The 27,586-nt window shown below is 38.4% G+C and overlaps 1 protein-coding gene across 1 annotated transcript in view; it reads right to left on the bottom strand.

Annotated features, from left to right (window-relative positions):
• The window catches only part of CPED1 (cadherin like and PC-esterase domain containing 1), a 161,292-nt gene that overhangs the window by 67,959 nt on the left and 65,747 nt on the right, over nucleotides 1–27,586 (bottom strand). Inside the window, exons 8-17 of the mRNA XM_086610494.1 lie at nucleotides 19,128–19,270; nucleotides 17,749–17,821; nucleotides 16,001–16,168; nucleotides 14,870–14,974; nucleotides 13,784–13,953; nucleotides 11,546–11,605; nucleotides 8,488–8,555; nucleotides 8,109–8,153; nucleotides 6,036–6,222; nucleotides 4,075–4,243 (exon numbers count right to left, since the gene is read on the bottom strand). Coding sequence (XP_086466620.1) covers nucleotides 4,075–4,243; nucleotides 6,036–6,222; nucleotides 8,109–8,153; nucleotides 8,488–8,555; nucleotides 11,546–11,605; nucleotides 13,784–13,953; nucleotides 14,870–14,974; nucleotides 16,001–16,168; nucleotides 17,749–17,821; nucleotides 19,128–19,270 — 1,188 coding nt within the window. The remainder of the gene's footprint in view (nucleotides 1–4,074; nucleotides 4,244–6,035; nucleotides 6,223–8,108; nucleotides 8,154–8,487; nucleotides 8,556–11,545; nucleotides 11,606–13,783; nucleotides 13,954–14,869; nucleotides 14,975–16,000; nucleotides 16,169–17,748; nucleotides 17,822–19,127; nucleotides 19,271–27,586) is intronic.

Here is a 27,586-nt window from a genome sequence, read left to right on the forward strand (position 1 = left end):
TATTTTTAAAGGCTTCTTCCATTCTAAAAGTTTTTCTCATCTCTATCCCTCAAAGATTTTAGTGAGGTTAAATATAGTTATTATATTAGACCTTAATTGCTTTTTCATCAATGGAAGTTCAGCAGATAGAAAGAGAAATCAACATCTTGTTGCTGGCATCTTGTTGCCAGCAGCTTGTTGCAAGCTGCATTGCAGCCATTTGGCGTTACACAGTCAGCAATGCTATACCAGTATGTCATTATCAGCTCTGCTGGATTTATTATCTGGGTAAATATAATAGTATCTGGACTCTGGGGAATGAATATGATAAAAGGGTTTATAAAAATATGAGAGATAATAGTACATAACAATAAGGTGTTCTATAAAAATCAAGAAAGTTTTTAAAGCTGTTCTCCTGCAAGTCCTTTTTGTCAGACCTGAGAAAGCTGTAGGATAGCCAGAGCATCAGCCCACTGCACTGCACTGATTCTAGAAAGTACTTTTTCACATTTTGTGCAAAGGTGCAAAAAGAATGATACACACTATGACTACAAAATATAATATTAGGTATCTGCTGCTCATAATGCAAATGCAAAACCAAACATACAACTGTATCACTAAAATACAAAAAAAAAAAAACAACAACAAAAAAAACCACAAACCACCCCACCAAAAAAAACCCAAAACAAAACAAGACAAAAAAAAAAAACCGTGGCAGCAGGACACTGTAGCTACAAAAGTTACAAAAGTTCACAGTGTCAAACAAGGTTTGACAAGGTCAAACCAGTTACTTTCCATGATTGCAACTAAGCAAAGATTAATGATCAAAGAGGTAGCATCCACACATTTCAAGTGGGGCATAGATAAAACTGTTTGCATTTTGAAGATAATGGGAAGTGCAAGAATGAATAAAATATTTTGTCCTTTATGACAGTGTGTACGTAGCCTGGGATCTTTCACTTGAGGATAACACTGATATCCCTGTCTTAAGAGCTTACTGGTTTTTGCTGCTTGCTTTGTATTCTGCCTATCTTGATATCACAACTTCACAGGCGATAATGAAATGGCACCACTTCTCTCAAGGACACTTAGTTTGAATATTATCAACAATTGCACAAAATTAAGTTAAAGCATAAACCAATAACCCCTCCATTTGAGGTCCAAGCAATACTATCAGAATGCAGAACATAAAATGAAAGGCAACCAAAGCTGTTGAAGGTGCTATGGTGATGCCGTAGTTTATCCCCCTACTAATTTGGGTTCAATGAGGATATTATAGGTGCTATCAAGAGTAGAGAGGACAATATGTTTTCCCCTTTTAGAGGCTGCAAGGCTTGAACGACACACTTCTTAACTCAATAGCCTTGAAATTAATCCAGGATTATTCAACTGCATGAGAATTGTTAGAAGGCTGGAAACAACATACCGCGCTCTGCCTTTTTATTGTAACCTTCCTTATAGTATCATCTTGCAGTGAAACCTGAATATCCTAATGGGATTAAACATAAAAGAAAGTCAGGCAAAAAAAGTTGCTGGATTAGAATTTTAACTGAAGCCTTCTGTGAGAAAGACCACACCACTGTCAGTGACCTTTCTCTCCCCATGTGTGATCCCAGTTGTGCCTAGTCAAGTGTCCAAAGGAGACTCCATCAGTTCACACTGTATTTATCCTTTTGCTCCTAAAACAGGTGTCTTGTTACTAAGAGAACAACCATTTGTGCCATTGATGAGGGTGTATAAACCCACCCTGCAAGAGCGCATAATGTACTCTGGTATGAAAAGCAGAATGCAATCATGCTATTCAAGACCTGAGTTCTGTATTGATAAAAACCATCACTCTAAGCAAAAGTTAATAAATTCTGTTCTAGCAAATAGGCAAAAGAAAAAAAAGATGCAGGCTTTTGAGTGTTTTAGAATGCCATTTTTATCTCCAGCTCTAGTTTTCATTTGTTTTTGAAATACACTCTCTGATAAGTTTGCCTTTAACATATCTAAAAAAAATGTTGGTTTAGAGTCTCATACTGTATCTTCACAGCCCTCATTAGATACCACAAGAATGCTTTTCATCTCTTTTTTACTCTAAACTCCTGACATCCTCCCTAGCTCTGAACAATCATGTTAATTAGACAGCAGTTATTCACAGATGAGCAGAAAACGAAGCTCAATCAAAAGAACTTCTAAAACATTTTTTGTTTTTATCATTCTAGATCTCTTTGCCTTCACAGCGCTTCAAAGATTCATACTCGGTCTCATAAATGTTATCATAAAACATTAACAGTGTAAACTCTAGTGTGGGAGGATGTGTATGAGGTTGAATTCCTGTTCCTACATCCAGATACATGTCCTAAATTAGGCGACAAGAGGAGCTTTCCTCACATCTTCCCAGCCAGTGTGTTTTCCTGGTAGTATAACACCAGCTCAACTTGTTGCTGCTCTCCTTTTCATGCTAATTCACACCTAACGTGTCAGGCTAATTGCTATATTCCTGATCTTAGGTATTTTATGCTTTTATTCTTGTTTGTATTACTGTAGCAACTACTAGATCTAGTGCTGAGACAGTACAACGAGAAAGAAGATGGTCCTTGACCTTTTGAGCTTGTAAGATAAGTGTAAGAGACGAGACAGCAAACAGATAGAGTGCCAGACAGCACCATAATCAGGTATTCAGATCAGCAGTCAGTAGGCTATGACTACTACACACATTTTCTCTGACAGTTCTGATTTGCAGATTGAGACAATTATTGTCAACATACAATTTGCTATCAACATTTATAATCTCTTTGGCTCCTGTTGTAAGTCCCAGTGCTTATTTCTCCACAATAAAAAAAAAAATCCCTCTTGATCTGTTCCATCATGTAAAATGCTCTGCCTTCTCCCACTCTGGCCTCCCAACCTCTTCTGCAGTATATAGAAAGGAACTAGAGAAGAGCAATAAGTTTTATGAAAAGGATATATCGATATATAAAGATCTTCATAAAGAAGATAAATAAAGATAGGATTAGACATTTGACATGAACACAGATGACAGCTTCAACTCTATGGTTTTGAAAATGCTGCTTTCTGGTTGCAGAATTAATTGGAATGAAACATATTCCTCCTGGAGCCTGTAATATTTAGAACAAACTCACAAAACCTTTTAATCTGTCTAAAAGCCCACAGACAAAAGCACTGCCCTTGCTTATAATTTGCCATATCGCTTCTCTCTTTGAATTCCCTGGCTTATCTTTGCCAACCATATCAAGTACCAACTTTTAGCCCTTAAAATTCAGAATCCAAACAGCTCTGCTCCTGCTTGCATCCCAGGTTTTCTATCTTAGAAAAAGTATCTTTATCATCATAGTTTCACTAACTGAAAGCTTCACAGCTCCTTTTTTTTCGTTGTCTTACTTCAAATTTTGTGTCTAATTCAGTCAGAGGCCCCTCTTGGCCCAATATTTCCTCCTAAACCCTATGAGACAGTCTGTCATCCTTTTTTCATTTGAGACATTCACTACTTCCTAAGGATTTTATTTGTTGGGCATAATGTATTTGCATCCCTAAACTTACATGTGGATAAATGTGATCTAAGCGACAATCATCCCTTCCTTTGAAATCATCACTGCTTTTTTTCCTTTGTGTTTGTTGGTCTTCTGGTATAAACATTTTTCATTCATAACATATCTAGCAGCATTTGTCTTAAACAGTGATAAATATACCACCATCATAAATATCTTTCCTGGTAAAAGAATTTCCATGGTTCCAACGTCATAGGTACTTACAAAACCCACAGTCTGCTCACTGCATGGTACTGAGGGACTGTTTTCTCACAAGCAAACAGTTCTCTGAACGGTAAGGTTTTGGCTGATCAAAGTAAGGATTAATTAACCTGGATTGCATAGTAACAGTAACAGTAACAGGTACTTATGCTGGTCTTACTTTTTATAGCCATAAAGTTGTGTAAATGTTGTATTTCATACAATTATAGCATTTAGAACTCAGATTCTAATCTCAGCAAAACTGACTCTACCCCATGTATCCTAATTTATACCCCTGTATGAAGAGAAAACAGTTAGATTCACTATTAATTTGTATAGCAAAAGAAAATAGAGACAATACCTGCACAAACCCACACACCATATAGTCATCAAACAAAGGCAGACTAGGGCGGTCCTCTCGATAAATTGTGATTTTGTAGCTGCTCACAACTTCAGGTTTGGGTTGTGAATCATCTGTTACGAGAATGATGACTTTGTTTAATCCAAGGCCGAGGGGGTAGTTAGCAATGCTGCAAGGCAAAACAGGAAAGAAGTGGAACAAACACTGAAAAGACAAAGATTTACACTGCTTTGCCTACGGCAGCTACATTTTACTTCCTCCTTGAAGCTTCTATTTCTAACATTTTCTTTCTCTGATGAAATACATATGATTTTAAATAAAAAACAGTGTAGAATAAGATTTGTAAAAACAGTTTACAGTTCTTTCAGGAAGACAAAATACTGACAGCGAAAATTCGTGAAAACAGCTTCAGTGGCAGTGGCAACAATTCTGACACAAAATCTGTGAATGAGGCCACTAGGCACAATAATTCCTGGCAGGTCCAAGTTCATGGTGGAGTCAGCAGGGAGACAAGCAACATCAGAGGTGTCAGCTAGCTGTTGAACTTGTCCACTAGCCAAACGTGATGGAGTCCCAGACAAAGTGCCCAGAGTGATAGACAAGAGCAAAGCTGGACTGTGCTCTTCTTCCCTTGGCAGGGAGATGAGAAATTCTGAGATACACAGAACATGTCCATCCAGGGCTTTTATTTCTCAGTGTAAAGGACATGTAGCTGTTCTGTTTTCCTTTTACAAGGAAGAAATATCTTACATTTTTCACATGTATCTCTGTTGACTTCCAAGGCAATTAACAAGAAAACACTGAGAAACTGGGTGGAAGATTTTTATGACAGCTTCTTTTGAAATGATAAATCAAGACTAATTTCTTACTGAAAATACAGGAAACATATTAGGCACTAGCTCAGTAACAACTTTACAGAGTTGCTATAAGCAGCCATTCTAGGTCCAAGCATCTGCTTCACAGTCAGTCGAAAGATTGCGTGTTGCTTAGGCACTACATGCCACGAAGCAAAGCTAGCTCTGTAATGGATAAGGATGCTACATCCCAAGCGAATCATTGTCCCTGCCCTCACCTTTAAACATCCAGTGGTCAGCAAGGAAATCTTCTATACACTTACTTGTGGCTACTAAGTAAATAGGTCAGTTCTCGGTTCTGAGGTACCTGACCTAGATAAATAAAGATGTTGTGTCTCTCCCAACATCCAAAACCAGGTCATGCCCAAAATGCCTATCGGGAACAGTCTCTGGCACATGCTGCTGCCTGTGAGAAAGCTGGTTGGGAAAGCCAAAATTGTGCCAGGTATCATAGTAGCAATTAAACATCATGAATGATTGTGGATCAGTGCTCAAACCTGATGTTTACTGATGACTTTGCTCTCTCCCCTATTCTCCAGTTTTATACTTCTCTAAAAGATCCGATAAGCTTGGACTCTTGCTGATGACAAGCCCTTATAACATAATTCTGATGAAAACGGATCATTCTGAATGAGTAAACTTGAACTTATTTCTTCTCTTGGTCCCAGCTGTCCTACTCTGACCCATGCAAGCAGATCACTGGCTGAGGGATCAAGTCCAGTGGGACAGTAGCTTAGGTCACAGTGCAAAATCAAGGCCTGGATACGAAAGCTCAAATTCATTGCTGCCCTACTATGTGCAGTGTAATGATGGTCTATTCCCACCCAGCTTTGATGCTGTGAATGACTGGGGAAGCTGGGGGAAATGCTAGCAACTGTGCACTCTGTAAAGCTCGAGTTAATTATGGCTTGACAACCGTTACCATTACCTTCAGGACATTGATAAATAAATAAATATTTCTGAATGTTGAACTCTTCCTGACTTTCCTGTGACTAATCTATAGGCATTCTCTGCTTTTGGGAACACAAATCAATTCTGTAATATTCTGACATATTTCCAAATTTAAGAACACTTTTTTTTCTCACACTCATATTTCGTTGCTCATACCTTGGTCCTTTCTTCTCATCAAGGTGTACCTGGCATTGACAGTTAGAGGGTTCTGCTCCTATCTTCACAGTCACCATGTCGAATGGGACTTCTGCGTAGTACTCCTTGATCTTTGGGTTAAACTGAGGATTCAAATCCAGCTGTGGACTGGTGAAGATCTGCCTGATATGAGATAGGGTATCTTTATCTGTTCCAAGAAGGCATCAAAGAAAAAACTGTGAAATGTATGAACATTTTTAAGTCACATGCAACTTCTGGCAGATTGATAACATGTACAGTGGCAAGATTTTTAATGCCTAGTCACTCTGAGACTGATAATACTGCTGCAAAGTCTTAGTGGAGTATATATGGGCACTTGAGAGAAATTTGCAGACCCTACAGGGATTTTAATCATTCAGTGCCCAATGTCTCTAGTCAATCATAAAACTCAAAGTCTGAGTAAGTCTTTGAAAATGCAAGGATTAGATATGGGAGATCCTGTCTCCAGTTGGTTAACTGAAACTTAAAGAAGAGTAAGGCCAAAATTCATAACCTACTTAGGTACCAGCCTGTGTACAGGGTTTATGTACATGTGTAATTGCCAATAAAAATCAAAGTTAGACATACTTTTACTGTTCATAAGAACAAGTCACATGGAGTTATCTAGACCCATGGGGTCATTTGTAGTACAAATGGAAGAACAATGTATTAAAATTCCTAAATCAACAAATTCCAGCTCCTTCCCTGTGTATGAAATCTCCACAATCAAATCCTATTTGTTCAAATGTATCCTTTATTTTGTAGTTTTTGCCAAATGACTCATGAGAATAATTATTTGCTGGCAACACACTTATGACAAATATTTTAATCCAACCTATTGGATTCAGATTTACAGTATAGTTACACATTCAAAACTTCCTTTCCACATATGTTCTCTAGTATGTGTTTAAAACTGGGTACTTCAGAAAATACAGCAGCCAGGAAACTCTTTTACTATAATATCTGAAATATCTTCTGGCTTAAAACATGGCTTGAAAGGGTCATAAAGGATCCAAGCATTTCTATGTGGGCTTTTTCTACTTCAAAATATCTACTCTGAGAAACAAAACAAGGCAATCTCAGCACTCTTTTGCATGGATTAAAATGTAAAGAAAGTTATTTCAGTGGAAGAGCAGAATTTGGGCTAGATTTGTAGGAGAATAGAAGCTTATAAATTGACACATAGAAATTATTTTTAAAAATCCTACAGATGAGTATAAACAGTTCTCCAAATCCTATACGCCTTACTAAGAAAGGTTATTGCACTACTAGCTTAAAAATGAGGAGGAATTTTCAAAACAAAATTAATTGAGGTATTTTCGAAATAAAATAGCATGCCATTGGAACGGTGACTCCAGTCAACCAGCCCAGGAGAATTTCTGGCCTCTGACTGACACAGAGGAGTTCCTGGAGGCACCATGAGATCAGTAACAGAGGGAAAATGAAGCTCAATGGGTAGAAAAGTCTTTCCACCATAGAGCAATCGTTTCACGTTTATAAAGCGACCCCTTGGGCAATGTGTCATGAGAAAGGCAGCAGAAAGCATTGCTCCCACCAAAGACAAATATACTTTAAATCTCTATCTATCTTTAAATATAGTTTAAATATTCCTAAAAACAGATACTTTAGAAAAAGTCTTTATCTCTTAAGCAGCTCTTTAAAACTCCATCATTGAGCTGAAGACTGGCCTTATACATGCTGATTAAACTCCATACAAGCTTAACAATTATTGCACAAGAAGAAATATGTGCTGAAATTCTTAGAAATAAAGGGCAAAAGTCTACTGAAGTGTGGCAAGAGATCAATGAGTGCTGGAATACTCACATTAATATGCATATGTAGCAATGCTTAACTTTGTGCTTGAGGCTTATTTAACATAATAGCCCAATTATTGAGTGATTCATAAACATTCTTGCTACTTAAAAATCCTTTTTTTTTTTACATAACAGCCTGCAGGCACTCCATTCACTGAAAGGTTGAGCAGAAAAACCCAAGAAATTTATTCAAGTAATCTCTCTTCTTCTCCCTTAATGGTCTAGAAAGACCTTGACTTACCATAACTGCATTGTCTTTCTTTAGTCTTACTGGAATAAGGCAATGCTGAAAGATAAACAGAGACAATTAATTTTCTACTCTAAGCCTGATTCACAATCATATAGGAGAAGGAACTCTCATTGTGTTATTTATAAAAAATATAGTGTACTTTTTTTCTTTTCAGTGTGAGATCTTTGCTTTAGGTTCATAAACACTGCTCGTGGGCTTGGCAGAACAACTTACACAGATAAGGGAGAAATTGGTCTTCTATATGCAGTAAGCCAAGACCTTCCGTGGTCTTGGAATGCAAGACAATGTAATTTAAATCATACATGTTATTAGAAGTAGTACCAATAGGAAAGAAATACTGTGTACAAAAGGTCTTACTCCAATACCTTACCTTCACGATCCTTCCTGTAGTCAGAAGGAACGTTCTGTTTAGGACTCACATTTTCTTGAGAAGAATTCCTGTCAATTCAATAGCAGACATATTTCTACATTAATGGATGGAACAGAATCCATGGAACATTTTTCAAAAATTTCTATATGGCAACCCACGGCACATGGTATTTTAATATTCTCCACAGGAAGATGAACCTTCTGAATGAACATGACAGAAAGCACACATTTCATAACAAACAGCAGCATATAAGACGACAAAAAAAAAAGAAAATCAGAAATAAATTTCAAAATACAGTAGAATCACTGGGAAAAGGAAGAGTGGATATAGCCAAGAATAAAATAACCCTGACCATACCTTAACTGTTTGTATGCTGTTTTTCTATATATATTTGAGGTTAAAGCTAGACTTTGCTCAAAAAGATTTAAATATAAATGAAGGCCTGGGTCATGGTGATTATCTGTGCTGAGGTTAGCACGAATCTATATAAAAGAATCTAAGTGTTTTGATTTGTTGCTAACTCAAAACAAATCTCATGATCAACATACAGAATATACATATAAGTCCTCAGTGAAAAAAAAACCAAACAAGTGAATTGCAACAATTCATTAACATGGTAGTGGTGCCCATATTGCTAATTCTGTGATGCAGCATTTTGGGAGTACAGAAGAAAGGCAGTAGACTTTCCAATCTATGTACTGGACCTCTGACTCTCTGACTGATAAGACCTTTTCAGAGGTCCATTAATGTTTCCTGAAGCTTTCACATGTTTTCCTCCCAGTGTTTTCCATCAAAGTCCTCATAAAGCAGCTTCTTCCCAGATACTGCTGTCCATTCAGTTTGGATTTTGAAAGACACAAAGTCATTATCTGTGCCAAAGAAGGGAGGTGACCATATTGTTCTGTGCAATCAGTCATCACTAATATTTCAACAGGAGCTGCTGAAAGCAATACTGAAGTCAATCGTGGTAAAAGGTAAACTGTCCAATAAGAAAATAAAGATTTCTGCATTATCTCACTAAGATAAGGAAAGAAGCAGCTGGCAGATCTGTGTCTGTGGGTGCATGAACATGTAGTTTTGAGCTTTCAGTGTCTAGACACTGCCCTAATTTCATGCACATTCATGACCTCCTTCAAAGCAGGCACTTAAACTATTAGAGAGTTTGTTTTCCAAGTTATAAGACATTTTGCTCCCCTCTTTTGGCTTGCCAAGGAGGTAATGGCTAACACCTGTCAAAAACGTTTTTTTCCCTCTGACGTTTCTTTTTGCATTGCCCAGTCCCAAATCCTATTGTAAGGTGAAAACAAGATGTCTTAACTCTATAAAATGCCAAACTTTTGTCTAGCCAGAGGACACCTGGGGAGTGTGGCAGCCACCACCAGTGCAAGGCTCCAGCTCCCAAAGGAACTACATGACTTGCATGTGTCAATTCTGTGAAGAGACTGTGATTATCATCAGACAACACTGAGACATACAGTAACTCTCCCTAATAACAGCAGGGTATCAAAATGTGGTATTTAGAAATTATATTGCAGAAAGATACTCAGATTACTGTATTTATCCCTGCTGAACACTGGACTTTTTAATCATCAGCACCACCAAGTTTTCCTTTGTCCAAGCTCCCTGCAGCCGGCAGGACTGGGGAACGATGCAGTTATGAAGCATTTCCTCAGGCAGAGAGCAGCTGAGATCCTGGACTCTGCAGAGCCCTTTCTTTCACAAACTGTTACTCAAGAAGGGACCTTCATCTGTATGAGCAGCCCCTTATTTACTTATAGCAACCTGGTGTAGTGGAGGGTGTCCCTGCCCATGGCAGGGGGGTTGGAACTAGATAATCTTTGAGCTGTCTTCCAACCCAAACCATTCTATGATTCTATGATTTTGGAGGAGCTATCAAGCACAGACCTGTGCATTGATTACACATTTTGCAATTAGTGCTAATGAAACTAATGACTGTATGTCAGGTACCCTAGGTGAGTGCACGCTTGCACAAGCACCTTTTGAGAGATCCCCACTGTGTACATCACAAACTATCGACAGTGAACCTGTCCTTTAGGAATCTCTCTGATTCAGCAAATGAAAAAGTGAAAGTATTGACAGCAGCAATAGTAATGTAGCTCTGATGGTCTAAGCAATCAGAGACATAAACAATGAACGATGCATAGAAATAGATAATATCTTTCATAAGATTAAAACATAAAAAGGAAAAAATCTATTCACTTTTGGGGCCTCTGATGGATGTGTTAGTTGTGGATGGTGCAGTTTTTAATGGGTCGTAAAGTCAGTGTTGAGACCATATTTCAGCATTCAGTAGAGTTATGAATTTCATTTCTTTAGGTGATGCTTTGTAGGTCTCTCTTGAAAATGAAGAACCACCAGAGGTAATTTTGTGAAACATGATCACTAGCAATTCTTCACTGTTTGATTAACTGGCAGTGTGAGTGCTCTGTTTTGTAGAGTGCTTGGCTTCAGTCACAGAGTTTCCATGAAAGCATTTGGTTCACTGAATGAAGTATCTTGTGCTGATCTTCAAAAGAGAAATACAAAATTGCACACTTAAGAGTGGGATTGGTTTCCTGGCACTTAATCCCAGCTGTCTCTCTCCTTCCCTCCTTCTCTCTGCCTCTCATTCTCCCCATTGCAGATCAGTGATCTTATCCCAGAGTTCCTTGCTATTGTCTTCTTCTGCTTCATCACCTAAACCATGTTTGTTTCTCTAACTGCCCAGGTGATGAGCATGACCAAGTTAAACTCCAAGAAATTATTTTCAACCCAAATTCAGTTTAAGGGTTGCTGCTTCTATTCTGACCTAACAGAGGGCTTGCATATGGGAAATTAGTAACACTTTTCCAAATAGATCAGTTGATTTCATAAAAGCAGTACAGTAAAGATATACGTCTTAGTCATATCACCAGTTGAAACTGCATAGAGTTGAAAAACAGTGCACAAACAATGCAGAAAATTTATTTCAGTGCACATGTTAGGTAGTACCACTACGACACTTTCAAATAACTTTGTCATCTCTTAATATGAGTACATCTGAGATGGTCATTCTCACCTAGGCTGTAACCATTTCATTATAGTTTGAGATGAGTTTCTAGAGTTCTTCTTGCTTCTCCTGTGGAAGGAATTCAGAGAGTTCACTAATACCATTTAAGGTTTCAATACTAGCCATGCAGATGAAATGGGTTAAGAAAAGTACACCAGGAAACTTCTTTAAATCTTGTCTCCATTCTATGTATGGATTCATGATCAGTGAACAGTGTAACTGTACACACTTAAGTCAGAAGTCATTATTTTTCTGATAAGTGTCCATGCTTGTCTGGTTGGACAGTCAGCTATGCAAATATGAGATGAAAATACCAATTTTGCGTAGTCAGAGAAATAAGAACTGTTGAACAAATCAACCAAACAACCTGGCCTTAACTGAAAAAATTCAGGAGAAATGTTCTGATACACAAACTCATCAACACTGGGAATCTCAAAAAAGATTAATCAAAGCTCAAAGAAAATGCATACCTGAGTTATTTGGGGAGTAAACTCTGCTAAGCTCTTTCTTCCTTGCAATTAAGTATAATTACATGCATATCTGACACATGCATCACCATCACATGCATGTAGCTATAGGAGTGGAAGATTATGATTTAGCAATGTCAAAACACATGGGTTTTTATACAGTGAATGATCAGATTGGCATTATTACCTTAGCCATTGCAGAAAAATACAGTGCAAAGAAGCAGATTGGCCTATGCTCTGGAGAAAGGTCATGGGACTTCTACATATTTGTACACATACAATAATGTTCAGCTTGAAGAAAAAAAAAGAGGCCAAGGGGCTTGCTCAAAATGAGTGAGCGGCTCAGCTTAGATTAGAACAGAAAGCTGCTCAAGGGTGGTATGCTTTGATATGCAAACCTAAATATTTTGGCAAAAGGGCAAGGGCTTACACATGAATGCAAGCAGCTGCATCTTTGAGTTAGTTTTCATGGAGTGGCTGGTAGTAACAACAATAACACTTAGCACATTCACGGAACTATGTATTTTCAAAACACTTATGAACAGTTACCTAGCATGGGAGTAAAGTATAAGCTTCACTTTGTAGCCAAGCAAACAAAGATACTGATGACTATTGGCTTGCTGAAAGCCATGTCCAATTCAATGAGGAACAAAATTAAAACTTAAGAAATCTTACAGATGCCTTACATAGTCACTGTGGCGTTGTCCAAGCAAAATGTACAAAATATCATTTGTGCATTTTACTTGAGACTCAGCGCAATGGAGCACACACTGCTCTAAGATGCCTCCGTTCCCAAGTCCTTGTTTGCAAAATAATGTATGTGTGCAGTCAGTAAAGAAATATGGCATACATGTGTATGAAACATCATTAGGCAAGACAGAATAAGCACAGAAAACACATTTTTTACAAATTTTATACTAAACATGTATAGTATAGCATGTATAAACATGTTAGGTGTTCAAGGCCAGGTTGGATGAGGCTTTCGGCAACCTGGTGTAGTGGAGGGTTTCCCTGCCCATGGCAGGGGGGTTGGAACTAGATGATCTTTGAGGTCCCTTCCAACCCTAACCATTCTATGATTCTAACATATAGTATACCACAACTTTTATCCTTCCTTCCGTTCATTCCTTACTCTCTCTTTTCTTTCCTCCCTTTCTTCCTTCCTCTCCTCCTTCCTTTCTCCCTCCCTCCCTCTCTCCCTCCTTATGAAAGTTAAAATCTCTTGCCAGAAGCTTGTCATTACAATATTTTTCCAGCTTTTCAAAAACAGTTAAAATGAGGATCTCAGAATGTGATGCTCTTTGATCTGTCTCTTGTTGGAGAGAAAATGTAGAGCCACTCAAAATTTTTAGTCCCTTTTGGAAAAATCTTCACCTGAAATTTTATATTTTCTTTACAATTTTGCTTCTAATTGGTGAATAAATTAAAAATTAACCCTGGTAAGCACTCCTAATTTTGAATTTACAGTTGTTCAGAAACAGCCTACCTAAATCACTTCATATGTCTTAGAAAAAATTTTACTGTAGGTTCAATTAAGTTTTTAACCCAGAGTCCTCCATATTAGAAATGGGCAAAACTGTCCTATGTAGAAACCCAGCTGCAACTCTAATGGCAGAATGGCTGACAGTGCACCGTGATGGGATGACGGATCTTCATCACAACTGCTGTAAACCCACCTACACCTGCTGAAGGGTTAAGTTTTATAGTGCTTACTGGAGCTACTGCAATTAATATAATTCGAGAAACTACTCCTGAAGGTATCATATAATAGCTATCTTACCATTCTGAAAGATTTGTATGTGCCTCTTTAGTCATGAACTGGAATTGTTCAAGTAAACTGGAAAGCAACCAATGCACAGTCAGGACTGAACCAAGCTGCCTCATTGGGTCTACCATGTGATAAAGGTCGCGCAGTAGAGTTTGAATCTTGGGTGCAGCGGAAGGGAAAAGCTGAAAAGAGAGACACTCATTAGAGACTACATGTTATAATATTTGTAAAATGCAAAGAAGTGAGAAATGATCAGAAGACGGTGTATATAGCATACGGATGGATTTATATTAGTGCTCTTTCTCACATGACTGTCTTGCCCAGCCTTGCAAATCAGGATTACTAGTACTGACATGGAAGTCTAACTCCTTTGCCTCTGATTCAACTTCCAGACCTATTCAACTCAATCCCTCTTCAGAAAGCCTTAACAGTTTCTAACCCTGATACTTATCTAGGAGGTCTAGAAGGAATCCTAATGCCATGCAGACGTTCTGAACAACAGATCCAGTTGCTGATCTTTTATTTCCCCAATATTCATCATTTCTCTCATTAACTGACATGCCTATTCACAGACACTGTTATTCCTCCATCTCTATTCTGCTCTAAAAATGAACTCACTTGAAGTGTGAAAAAGACAACATATTACATATTCCATCTGCTTTTTTTGCTACTTTTAAATCTATGTCTATTCTCTGGTCACGATCTCAGTGTTGTGCTGTCTCCAGTTCTTGCATTCACACCTGCTTTGCTTCATTATAATTCTATTTTCTTACCAACTCATTAGTCATTTACATAATTTCCCTCCTTTTCCTTTAATTCTATTTTCACACCTCTCTTTCTGCTTTAGCTGTCCTTTCCAATGAATCCTCAACTGAAATTCTCTGTTTTATTTCTTTATCTCTTTCAATTTAAATTCCGAAAATCCTCCAAAATAAAATCAGGGTAAGTTCTATCTGCCTGATTCCCTGTCCATTCAGCATAACACATCTGCCAGAGACAGTAAAGAATGATAATGAAGGAGAAATGTTAAGAGATTTACATAAAGTAAATAAAGTAAATAAATATGTATCCAATACAGGAAAACCTTGTTTGTTTTACCAGCTCAAATTGTCCAAGACTCTTCAGCTCCTTTAAGAATGTAATCATTGCATTTATCTCTTCTAAAGACAAACATTGCTCGTCTTCTTTGTGGTAAGTTCCGTCCTATGAAGGAAAAGGCAGCATATTCTGGTGAAATCACACGGGAAGCAAAGCGCTTTCAGTAGACCCCAATCCCTTTGGAGAACAAGTTACAGCAGCTCTCAACTTGCCCTAACTTCTTCCAAAGTCACGTCAAGCCAGCTCCTTGGTAACTCTTCCCATTTCTCAGTCTAGAACACAGTAGACTGTGCATTAGCTTTATGTAGAAAAGAACCCATAGAAACTTCCATGGGAAGAAAGTGCATAAAGTACAGACAATGAAGTGCACAATTTGAAATGCGGTCTGGACTCCTACAGAAAACAGACTTAGGTAATTGTATCATGTGGGTGCATATGTCTGCGGTTTCCTACTTTATCCTGTCATAAATTTAGAACCCATGACCCTGTTTTAGTCACACCTGCCAGAGAGGCAAAAGTCACTAGGCTAATGTAGTCCCTGTAAGTCTTGCAAGCAGGAGGCTCCTCAGAAATGTCCCCTTACAAGTGCCCAGACTGAGAGAAATACTGCTAAAGGAGTTCCCAGTTTGTCAGAAACAGATTTCACAAGTGATGTAAACTTTATACAGACCCTATAAATGCAAAAAATTGCAATTGCATCTTGCATTCAGAGTAAGACACAAAGTTGTAGGAAACAAAATTTAATTCTGATGCTGAATCTACTTGTTTGAGTTAATCAGTTCTAGGTTTATGAAAACACAGGCCTGTATTTTAAATATATAAATGGTCTATAAATAGACTATTTGAAAAAAATGGCAGGGAAATTACTTTATCAAAGTTTTAAATATATCTTTAAAGTACTGTGCTTCAGGGAATGACATAATTTGAGAGTGGAATTTTTATTAAAGAAAATTCACTTGTTCAATATACCTACAGTTTTGTTCATGACTTCCCCGAAATTCAGTAGCAGATAGTTTTGAATAAATAAATCATTCATTCTATAAGTTGGCATCAACAATTTCAGAAAGGTATGTAATTTAGCATGAAATATTTTCAAATCATTAATAATAAGAAAAAGGTGGAATAAACTACCTTGCTCATAGTAGATCCATATATTTTTTGTAAAGCTTCTATAAAACTGGATGTTGAGGATTCATTAGATAAGAGAAATTTAAAAGTATCTTCAAAAAGAAGTTCTTTGAAAATTTGGTCCTGAACACTTCGTTCATCCTCATCTTGAAAGTCAAAGTTTTCATGAACCTGTTGGAAAACAGTATAAGAAATTATGATTTGAATATCAAGTCCAGTCTTCTTATAGCCACACACACCGAACTGCAACTATTTATAATAAGAAAGCCATAATAACAGTAATAGAACAGACAGGATTAGAATATAACAAATGCTGTACTAAATTTTCTGTCAGAACTACACACCACAATGTTTGCTGACCTCCAGCGGAAAGAGTACAACATTGCAGTCTCATGTGAGCGCTTTTTTTGTTCGACTTGAAATTTGATAAAATAAATAAAATGTCAGGTTATATGTTAACACAACTTTTTCAGGTATTTAGGACTTATACATATGAAGTCATAAATTTTACAATACATAAACACAGTGAATAAACTCACGTTTACAAAATATGAATAAATTAATATTTTATATAAACAGAAACATAACTTCAAGCTGCATGGAGTGTGGGCATACTACATTTTCCAAGGGATACAATTCAAAGTCAAAAGTCATAGTAATTATCATCCATTATTTTTTAAAGTAATTTGTATTTTCATATGAAACTATTAAGCGCCACTGATTATGGATTATGGTTGATGGTTGAGACTACTATACAGGCAGGTAGACATTACGTTTTAGTTTTTTTAAGCAGCTCCTGGGAGATTTTTTTTTACAGCCCTGTATACAATTATGAAATTACTGTGATGTGTCACATTTCTTATACTAGCTAAACAAGTCTTGTCAGACTAACTAAGAATACTGTGTTCATGGATTTTTTTTTAAATTGTGCAAACTTTCTTTCGTACGTCCATTTTTTCTTCGTGTTTAAAGGATCTTTGTTTTGTGAAAGATGGAGAGATTGTCGTCACTAGAAACTTGAACAGATTTTAACTGAGGATTAATTTAAAAACTGTTACCCTGTGATTTCTCGGGATATATTTACTAGTTTTTTTCTTGCCTTTTGTGTATCATAAATATGAACAAAGGTTTTGTATGCCTAGGTATATACATATTTGTATGTATATACAGTAGTAATGAGAAGCCACTGGAAAGCAGTACAATTTTTCTTTCTGACCAGGCTGTTCTGAGGCAGGAGTGGTACAAAACTGGCACAGGGATTTTATGCCACAGGTCACATTTTGAGGGCATTGAGGACTACCCAGGAAGAAGGTAGCACAGTGGAGGTCAAAGCAGGTAATGAATTGAAGTACAATGCAGTTCATGGAGAGCTTTAACTTGTATTAAAAGTCAGCTGTGGTATTTTACCTTCCACCCTTCCTCTTTGTTCTGATGCAGTTAATACCTAACTCTACTTGCATGTAATGCTTCCTATGGATTTTGTTCAGCTGATATTCGTTGGGGTAATAATCTTGTAATGTTAAAACTGAAAGGTTTGCATGCTTCAATGGTGTGGTGAACTCCATCACAGGAACTCTGTCCCCTAAAAACCGGTTTCTCCCACAGCAGCTCTCCACTGTTAGGCAAAATTCACGTTAATGTACTTGGATATTTCTCAGTGGTTTGAGGGTAACTGTCACAGAGCATTCTCTGCTGTATTCTTTTTGGTGTAAATTTTTTGGGTCAAGCAATAATTTGTATAATTTTCTCACCTCAAGAATTACTGGGTATATGGAGGTGCTGAATCCAACGTCAAAGGTTAGCATTTGAAAACATTGTCTGCATCTGAAATACAACATAACAGGAATCAGATTCAGTGAGGTTACGTACCGTTGTGAAATATATGTTACGACAGTATATACACAGATGTCCAGAGAACACACCCAAGAGTATACACACATCGTAGGTCAAGAGAAAGCGTACGATACAGACTAAATACAGTTTCTAAGAAGAGTCAGCAGCATTAAACACAGAGACAGACTGTGAGGTGAAGAAAACAATGCTACATTAAAGTGTATTTATATGGCTGACTTTTAAACCAGTGAGGCACGTGAACTACGCTGTAGGAGGAAGCACCTTTTGAGGAGAATGAGGTCCTGCAAAAGCTTTGAAGACATTTGGAGGATAATAGATGACAAAGCTCTCTGAGGTCATTGAAGTCAAAGAGTTGTGCTGCAGCTATGAGCATGTTTGAAGGCATGGGCCAGGAGCTCTAAGCAAGTCTTGAGCTACATAAACAAAAGATATCCATCCCTTTTGTAAAAAATATGTTAGAGTTTGGACCACTGTCAAAGTATTTTCACCCTTGTTACACTCCTCCTCTCCTCATTACCCTCTCCACTCACAATGTGAGCTTTGTTCCCAACTTGCATAAGTCAAATAATGAGTTTTATATTACTGTCACTAGAACACCTGGGTTCTCAAATAGCTTTATAAAACATATAAATGTAATAAATAGTAACTTATTTACTATTTACCATAAAAATGTCAGGGATATGACATAACATATATAGAAGAAATATTAATTTTAATTAATAAAAATATTACATAATAAATGTTGATTTATGTGTGAGAACTGTAACACTCAAATAGAAACGATTACAATGATTTAGCACCTGCAGAAAAGTGGCTGTTGCTGCCTAGGTGTATTTTGTAAGGTGCATTTCATAAAGTATTCTACAGTGTTTCTTGTTCAGATTGCCTGCCACAGCCAGCTCTGAACCATTAGGGCTACTCTAACTTTAAATATTTGATATATGACAGAGAGCTCACTGAAGAGAAATACAGCTATATACATTAGGACTAGCCCAATTGTGAGTGATTTCTGTTCATTTGTACCGCCTGAAACACTTCATCAGAACACAGTATCTGGTCCTAGGTATTCATCATAACCTTTTCGTGAACTAGACACACTGTGGATATCAAAGAGTTTTACTCCCTAAATGCATCACATCCTTACTTTATTCTATAAGAAAGTATGAAATAAAGACGATTTTGTTATTTTAGGAGTCATGTATCCTCTACAATTTTTGTTCTGTTCTAATGAGCTATCTCGACAATAGCATAGCAATGACCACTGCAAGTAACTTACTGATTGAAAGAATTTAGTCCTGAGGCAGATGATTCACTGAAGACCTCAGTTACAAGTAGAAGTTTACTTATAGCTTCCTTCATGTTGTTGAATGCTTGTTGGGGAGAACTGCTTTTGAAGAATATCTCAAAAAACCTCTGCAGCTGTGAAAGAGATTACAGATATTTTTTAGCATTTGCAGTAAATCAGTGCTTAAGATCATAAATTAAAAGGCTGGTAGAAGTAAAAATTGCCTTAGAATGTAAACTTCTGTTCTTATAGATTTGCTTAGTAAAGAGGCATGAAAAGCTCTCATGAAAAGGACTCTTTTTTTACAAGTAAGTATATCAGAAACAAACTCTGTATTAAGGGTTTTAAAAAATACTGCTCACAATCTAAGCTTACTTTGACAAAACCTTTTGCTGTCAACTGGTTCTAGGCAACAGAAACCACAAACATTTCTTCAGCAGTAGGTAATAGCACGCTCAAAGTAAAAGCCTTTTCTCTTGTTAACATACAGTGCCAAGGGCTATCCCACTTCACCTTGACTACAAATCCTTACCCCAGGTTAACGAACTTTAAGTGGAATATAGAACAGAGATGTGGAAAAAAAATGATCAGCCACCGCAGCCTGTGTTTTGACTGGGCTCTTGCACATCCTCAGGATTTTAGACTCATGAATCCTCCCAATGGCATGTTCTCTGGCCTACATAACACTGTCCTCTCAGGCTCTTTCATCACTCATGAGAATTGACCCATCTCATCACTTCAGACAGTGATTTGGCAAAACAGAACTGGAGCAACTCAGAGGCCCCGTGAAGAGTGGGACTCAGGCAGGTTTTGTTGCATCAGAGTCCTTCGTGCTAAGAAAGGGGCTGCCTTTGAACCACATTATTACAGTGCACAGAACAAAATTCAAGTCTGAACTGTGTGAAACTATTAGATGATTTAGTAGTACTGTATTAACAGATACATTTATATAGTATAAAAGTACTGTCTTCAGAGATAAAGCACAGAAAGTATACACAGACAGCCTTTTGTACTGGTATTCAGAAAAGAAAGAAATTCTGATTACTTTTAGGAATGTCTCTACCAAATTGACTTAGAAATACAATTACATATTTTCTATTATCACTTATCCTACATGATCCACTAGAGAACATGACTGAAGCACGCAGGCTTCTGTAGACAACCCCACTGGGGACTGATGTGGTTGGCATCTCTCTAGCTCCATTTGACTACAGTCATGATCAAGTATTCATTGTAGATGTGTTAACAAAGCGTGGCCTTTAGCAGAAGTCTATAAAAAGGTTTAATGTGATATTTTGAGTCTAAAGCATGATCACAGAATCACAGAATGCTTGAGTTTGGTAGGGACCTGTGGAGATCGTCTTGTCCAAACCCCTGCTCAAACAAGGCTACCTACCTACAGCCAGTTACACAGGACTATGTCCAGACAGCTTTTGAATGTCTCCAAGGATGGAGACTCCACAACCTTCCTGGGTAACCTGTGCCAGTGCTCCTGAGTCTTCTCTTCATCAGGCTAAACAGTACCAGCTCTCTCAGCCTTTCTTCGTATGTGACATGTTCCAGTCTCATAATCATTTTAGTGGCCCTTCGCTGGACTCTCTCCAGTAGCTCCACATTCCTCCTGTACTGGGGAGTCCAGGACTGGACACAGCACTCCAGATGTGGCCTTGCCAGTGCTGAAGAGAGGGGAAGGATCATTTTCCTCAACCTGCTGGCAAAACTCCTCCTAATGCAACTCAGGGTACCATTTGGCTTCTTTGCCACAAGGGCACACTGCTGGTTTATGATCAACTTGGTCTCCATCAGGACCCTAGGTCCTTTTTTGCAAAGCCGCTTTCCAACAAGTCAGCCCCTAGCAGGCACTGGCACATGGGGCTTTTCCTCCTCAGGTGCAGGATTTTGCACTTCCCCTTGCTGAACTGCATGAGGTTCCCATCAGCCTATTTCTCCAGCTTGACAAGACCCCTCTGGATGGCAGCTTAACCCTCTGGTGTATCATCCCTTCCTCCCATTTTTGTGTCATTAGAGGGTACACACTGTCTCATCATCCAGACAATTAATGAAGATGTTGAACAGGAATGGACCCAGTAGAGACCCCTGGGGTACACCGTTAGTGACACACGATGTGTTATGATGCATTCACTGTGCTGACACCACATCTCCTCACAACATACTTCTGTGCACTTTAGTTCACAGAATCCTCTAGACAGTGTTGGAGCCTCCCCTTCTGAGTGTGAATACTGCCATGCAGGTCTGCACTGGCATGGATGAATGGCTTTCAGTTTCTTCAGGCAGCAAATTGTAATACACATTTTCCACTTTCCTTTAAAAAAATACTGTATCATTGCCTACAGCCAGCCGTGAGAAATACTTGAGCACGTAGCTAACGGAGATCCTCCTTTGTCTTTTGCTCCCTTCAATTCCAGTAACTCCATTCTGTTGTGCTGGTAAATAACTGGTGGGTAGGAAGCTGGTTTGCCTGTCTTCCTGTTCTTACCACCTTTGGTCTTATTCTAACAAGCGGTTCCCTTCCCAGGATTTACTGATTAAAAGAAATGTGTTCCATGTACAGATCTGGGCTGAAGGCTTGCAATGCCTGGAACTCTTCCTCCTGTTTCTGATAAAGCTATTTGAAATGTCAGTCGGAAAAAAATTACAACAGTATATATGACTAAAGTTAAAAACTAGACCTCTGACTGCCAGGAGATAGTAAAGGTTGCATATATAGCCTCGACTCTGCTCTTTGGATATTTGCATCATGTTGAAATCTTGAATTACGTCACACTGTATTTTTATGCTGTAGAGAGTTTTCCATGTGGACTGCAACTCCATGAGTCTCTAGAGCAAAAGAGCCTCAGAATCACTATTTAGAAAAAGATTATGCGAATCCTCATATCTTCATTTCATTGCCACAACAGGCTGAGAGGGAGTCTGTGCTTCCCAAAGTCTAAGATCACTAAAGTTGTTTCTGCCACAGAGTAGTACAAGGATTAAGAACAAGAACGTACAGGTTTTTCAAATCAGTTCTGATTTATCATAGAATCATAGAAGGGTTAGGGTTGGAATGGACCTTAAATATCATCTAGTTCAACTCCCCCTGCCACGGACAGGGACACCCTCCACTACACCAGGTTGCCCAAAGCCTCATCCAACCTGGACTTGAACGCTTCCAGGGATGAGGAATCCACAACTTCTCTGGGCAACCTGTTCCAGTGCCTCACCACCCTCAGAGTGAAGAATTTCTTCCTTATCTCTAATCTAAATCTACCCTCTTTCAGTTTAAAGCCATTACCCCTTTAGATAAATCTCTGAGTGAAATTGTCCTATTTCAGTTCCTTATTCAGGTCAAAACCAGTTAATTAAACTGTTCATGTGAAATAAAAAATTTAAAATGAAGACTCATATCACCAAGGCAGGACTACGTGGTGGTTCTTCAGCTGACTTAGACAACCAGTTCCAGCATCTCTGCCAGATCCTGTACATAACTCACATTCCTGCTACACTGGCTTGCACCTTTCCTCTAATTTCCTAAATCTGCAGTAGGTATTGAGAGGCTAAGCAAGAAGCTGTGTTATTTTACTGCACAGGGAACATAAGGAGTTGCAGAATTTTATAAGGAGAGATGGGGATTACCGGAAGGAAGGGCAAGAGGGACAGAAAAAGCTCCATTAGTTCACTTGCTCCTCACCATAAATAGATTTCTAAGCACCTCAACACAAAGGTTACACAATGAGTATATTTCTAGTTAAGAATTGATGAAAGACAGGTGAATTGCCCTATTTGCACTCCGAGCATGCTGTTGGCTTAGTAGCCAACTGTTTCCAACACAACAGGCATTAAAATAAAACTACCTTCTACAAGGAACTGCATTTTAGTTACATCCCTCCTTAGCCAGACTAGAAAAGAAACATTGCTCAACAGGTTTTCATCAGGGGATATCAGGTTTTAGGGCAATGTTTATTCTAAGCCAATGTCTGAAAATAAATATTTAGTCAGGCTGGTTCAGGACCAACAGAGACAAGAGACGAATACTTAAGGTTAAATTCCAATTCATGAAAAAAATCCCATTTAAACAAGTTCAGGTTTGGTTTGACTTCTACAGATTCTACAGGAGTCTCAGTAACTAATAGGAACAATATAAACTGTATGGATTAGGGGTGATAAAATGTGAAAACCTGCAGCAACCTCAGGTTCTTCTGAGTGTTCCCAACACAGATATATAAATATATATATATATGAGAATATATGTGTTTAACTGCAAAATATTTAAGTCATTGAGTTGAAGATTTCTTCAGAGATCACCAGTGACACTGGTTCTCTCACCTTTAAAGGAAACAGACTATCTGTCCAGCAGGATTCAATCTCAGTATTAAGTGTGATTAAAAGCAGCATTGAATAGTAAAAAGAGGATAGAATGGAAAAAACTGGTGGCAATCACAGGAATTCAGTCTGGGAGAAAGCTGACCTCTGGCTGGCAAATTTTTAAGCAGAGGAATAGGGATTAAATTTTAGTAGGCTGTAAAACTTAACGCAGACATGCACATATATTTTGTACAATGACACCATTGTACACAGAATTGCAAGACTTCTCAAGAGCTTGAAGATGATCATCTGCATGCTGGATGCATACAGTTGGAGATATGTTCCACATATTCATGCAGTGCTTTACAGAAGTGTTTAAATGCAGCCAAATTACACGGATCAAGCACACATTTTCCGTAAAGGCAGAATGAATTAGAAATATTCTTAAGATTAATCGTAACTCATTGATCTTTCACTCACTGATAACTACTTGTGCTTTAGCATAAGCCACTGGAAAAAAAAAGATTTGGTTCACTCAATATTAATTTTACAATGCTTTTTCTCTACCTGCTTTGACATCCACTTTTAAAAATCTGCAGTCATTAAAATAAGGTTTATGATTTCAGTGACACAGATCCCTTCGGTTCCTCAATCATACACTGAATCATCAGTTAAAGGTCTGGCACACTGTAAAAAAATGCAATTTAATTGACAAAAGAATTCCAATTTGCAAGCTTCATGCACAGAGTCATGGGGACTCAAAGGGAGTGGAAGAGTGTGGCACCCGCAGGGCTGGATGTTATGGTGACTGTAGTAACTCCCTTGAGAGAATTTTCCTCTGGCAACTTTTCTGCAAACGAATTTCTTAGGAGAGATGCTGGGGCAGCCTGGGGCAGCTAGCTGGATGGTCAGCTGAGGATTGCCCTGAGAAAGAGTATAAAAATGAACTGTAGTGATGTTTCTGAGACTGCCTTCTAGCTCAGTCCTAGTAAAGTCTTGCCTCCTGATCAAACAAGAAAGATTTTCCTTAATGAACCTTGGGAGCGGCAATAAATGCAAACTTAAAACACCTGCCTTCACTGACTGCATTGATTAGCTTTCTGTTGACTGTAAGAGGCATTCAGAGGCACAGCTCATGTGAAGACAATTCACTCAGGTATCAAAATCTACAGAGGAATCCCACATTACGAGACTACATGGCTTGCATGAAGCTCAAGCTATGCATGAGCTACATGTCTGGGTTCCTTTTATACCTCACTGCAGAACACAGATGCTTGAAGAGTGTGATTTATGCCATCCTAAGGTAGACGCCTCAAAATGGTGACATTAATTGCAATCTAAAACTGCTCTGTTACTCCAGTGACTGTACAGGGGTTCTAAGTGAGACACTAAAGACAAGTAGGAGATATACTGCGGGAGTGCTCACGCAGCCCACCCACGGACAACAAAACCTGTGTGCCTGGAATATACAGAACCTTCTGGGAGGATGTTTGTCCCAAACTTATCATGATAAAGAAGAAGGCGACCATCAGCAAGGTTAAACAGTAACCAGGAAATTACGAAGTGACTTTTGAAACAAGGAAGGGGTCAGCATGGGAAATAATATAAGAGCAGCAGAAAAATTTGCAGCAGGGTCAGAGACCTTGGGGTGGAAACAGCAGCAGTCAAAACCTGGTCAGGCACTGCCAGAAGTCAGCCCACTGGCATCACAGCTTGTGCCTAGACTGCAGGGAATAGTAGGGTGTAAGGATGGGCACAGGTCCTATATGGGGACATGAGAAATGGGCACACACAGAACTGGGGTCCTCACTTCTCCAAGAAGAGGTGCATGCAAGAAGCGAAGCTGCATCCCAGGAGAGTGGGGCTCTCTGATCAATTGGATCTGCAGGGTGTCAAAAGACTTAAGGTAATTGCCTCTCCTTGAAAATAGCTGAGGATGTTTTCACTTGAATCAATTCAATCAATCATCTCTGTCAACTTTCAGTATAGGCTCTGTACTCTCTGTTCATTTTCGTACATTTATTATTCTTACTGGATATATATTTGCTGAAATTTCTTCACCAAGTCTAAATACTTTTGGGTGTAAGTAGTAGTTTATAAATAAAAAAATACTTTTTTACACACAAACGAGAATCTCTTTCACTATATGTATGGAAGTATCTAAATATCTATGATGTCTGCAAGAATACAGACTGATTCCACATAGAAGGTGTCCTGGTTTCGGCTGGGATACAGTTAATTTTCTTCTTAATAGCTAGACTAGTGCTGTGTTTTGGATTTAATATGGGATTTGTAAGAGAAGAATGTTCATATCATACTGATGGTTTTAGTTGTTGCTAAGGAAATCAAGGACTTTTCAACTTCCCATGTTTTGCCAGTGTGCAGGTGCATGACAAGCTGTGAGGGAGCATAGCCAGAGCAAAGGACCCACAACTCCTATTTTAGGATTTGAGCTCAGATTTAGGATTGAGGCCCAAAATGGCCAACGGAATATTCCATACCATGCAATATCATACCAAGTACATAGAAGAGGGTTGGCTGGGAAGCTATTTTTAGTTTGGATCTCGCTTCAGGGCCTCACTCTTCCAGAACTGAGGTTTCAGGACTTTGCTTTTTCAGGCTCAATAGTTGAGAACAGGACACGCATTGGCCAGCAGGCGGTGAGCAATTGCACTGTGCATCACTGATTTGTGTATATTATTATAATTTTTATTATTATTTTAATCATAATTACTTTTCATTTTATTTCATTTCAGTTATTAAATTATTCTTACCTCAACCCATGAGTCTCCTTCTCTTTTCCCCTTTAATTCTTCTCTCCATCCCAACATTGAGTACCAAGAAGGACTGTTGTGGTTTAACTCCAGCTGGCAACTAAGCCCCATTCAGCCACTCACTCATTCCCCTCTTGGTGAGATGGGAGAGAGAATTGGAAGGGTAAAAGTGAGAAAACTCGGGGACTGAGATAAAGACAGTTTAATAGGTAAAGCAAAAGCTGCATATGCAAGCAAAGCAAAACAAGGAATTCATTCACTGCTTCCCATTGGCAGGCAGGTGTTCAGCCATCTCCAGGAAATGAGGGCTCCATCATGCATAATGGTTACTTGGAAAGATAAACACCGTATCTTTGAACATTCCCGCCTTCCTACTTCTTTCCCCAGCTTTATATGCTGAACATCATGTCATACAGCATGGAATATCTCTTTGGTCAGTTGGGGTCAGCTGTTCCAGCTGTGTCCCCTCCCAACATCTTGTGCACCCCCAGCCTGCTCACTGGTGGAGTGGGGTGAGAAGCAGAAAAGGCCTTGATGCTGTGTGAGCACTGATCAGCAATAACGAAAACATCCCTGCCTTACCAATATTGTTTTCAGCACAAAACCAAAACATAGCCCCCTACTAGCACCTATGAAGAAAATTAACTCTATCCCAGCCAAAACCAGATCAGAAGGCCAGAAAAAGCACATTTTACAATGAAGCTGTTTCCTATGTTGCCTGCTTGCACAGGCAGACGTCTATACTGATCAGAGTATATAGAAAAAGTCATAAAACATGTAATGGGAGAAAAATGTACCCATAATCAAAACAATGGTTCCAGAATACATCACAGAGAAAGCAGTGCTGTAATTTATCATAAGTTTATGATGCTAGCTTTAGGTAGGTCTGTTTATTCCACCCCTGATTTATTGTTACGATGTGCCATTACTCTATTGCTCTAACATGGCACTTGATGAAGAGGGAAGCCACGATATTATTCAGCTATTTTATACAACAGATTTCTCACTTATGTATATTTTTTTCTTTACATAAGATTTTTTTATAGAGATCTTATTTGATAGCTCAGGACACAAAAAACTCTTGTGCCTTAAAACTTTTATAATTCTTTACATGAAGCAGAAAAGGCCATCTGAGAAAGGTTTCCTCTAAAGATCCTTGCTCTTAAGCTTAAGTCCAAAGACAAAAATCCACTCACTAGCTTCAGCAACCACTAAATTAGGTCCTTTGACTGAGACTGAGCTAAGAATGGTTTCCCAACCCAGCATCAACTTCTTAGCAAAAAAGTAAAGGTGATTTACCAACAGCATTTCCCAGTGCTCTGTGAGAAGCACAAGTGGATCAGTTTGACTAAGGGAGGCTGGAAAGCAAAAAGA

Source organism: Tauraco erythrolophus, chromosome 4 (genome assembly GCF_009769465.1).
Source record: "Tauraco erythrolophus isolate bTauEry1 chromosome 4, bTauEry1.pri, whole genome shotgun sequence".
NCBI lineage: Eukaryota > Metazoa > Chordata > Aves > Musophagiformes > Musophagidae > Tauraco > Tauraco erythrolophus.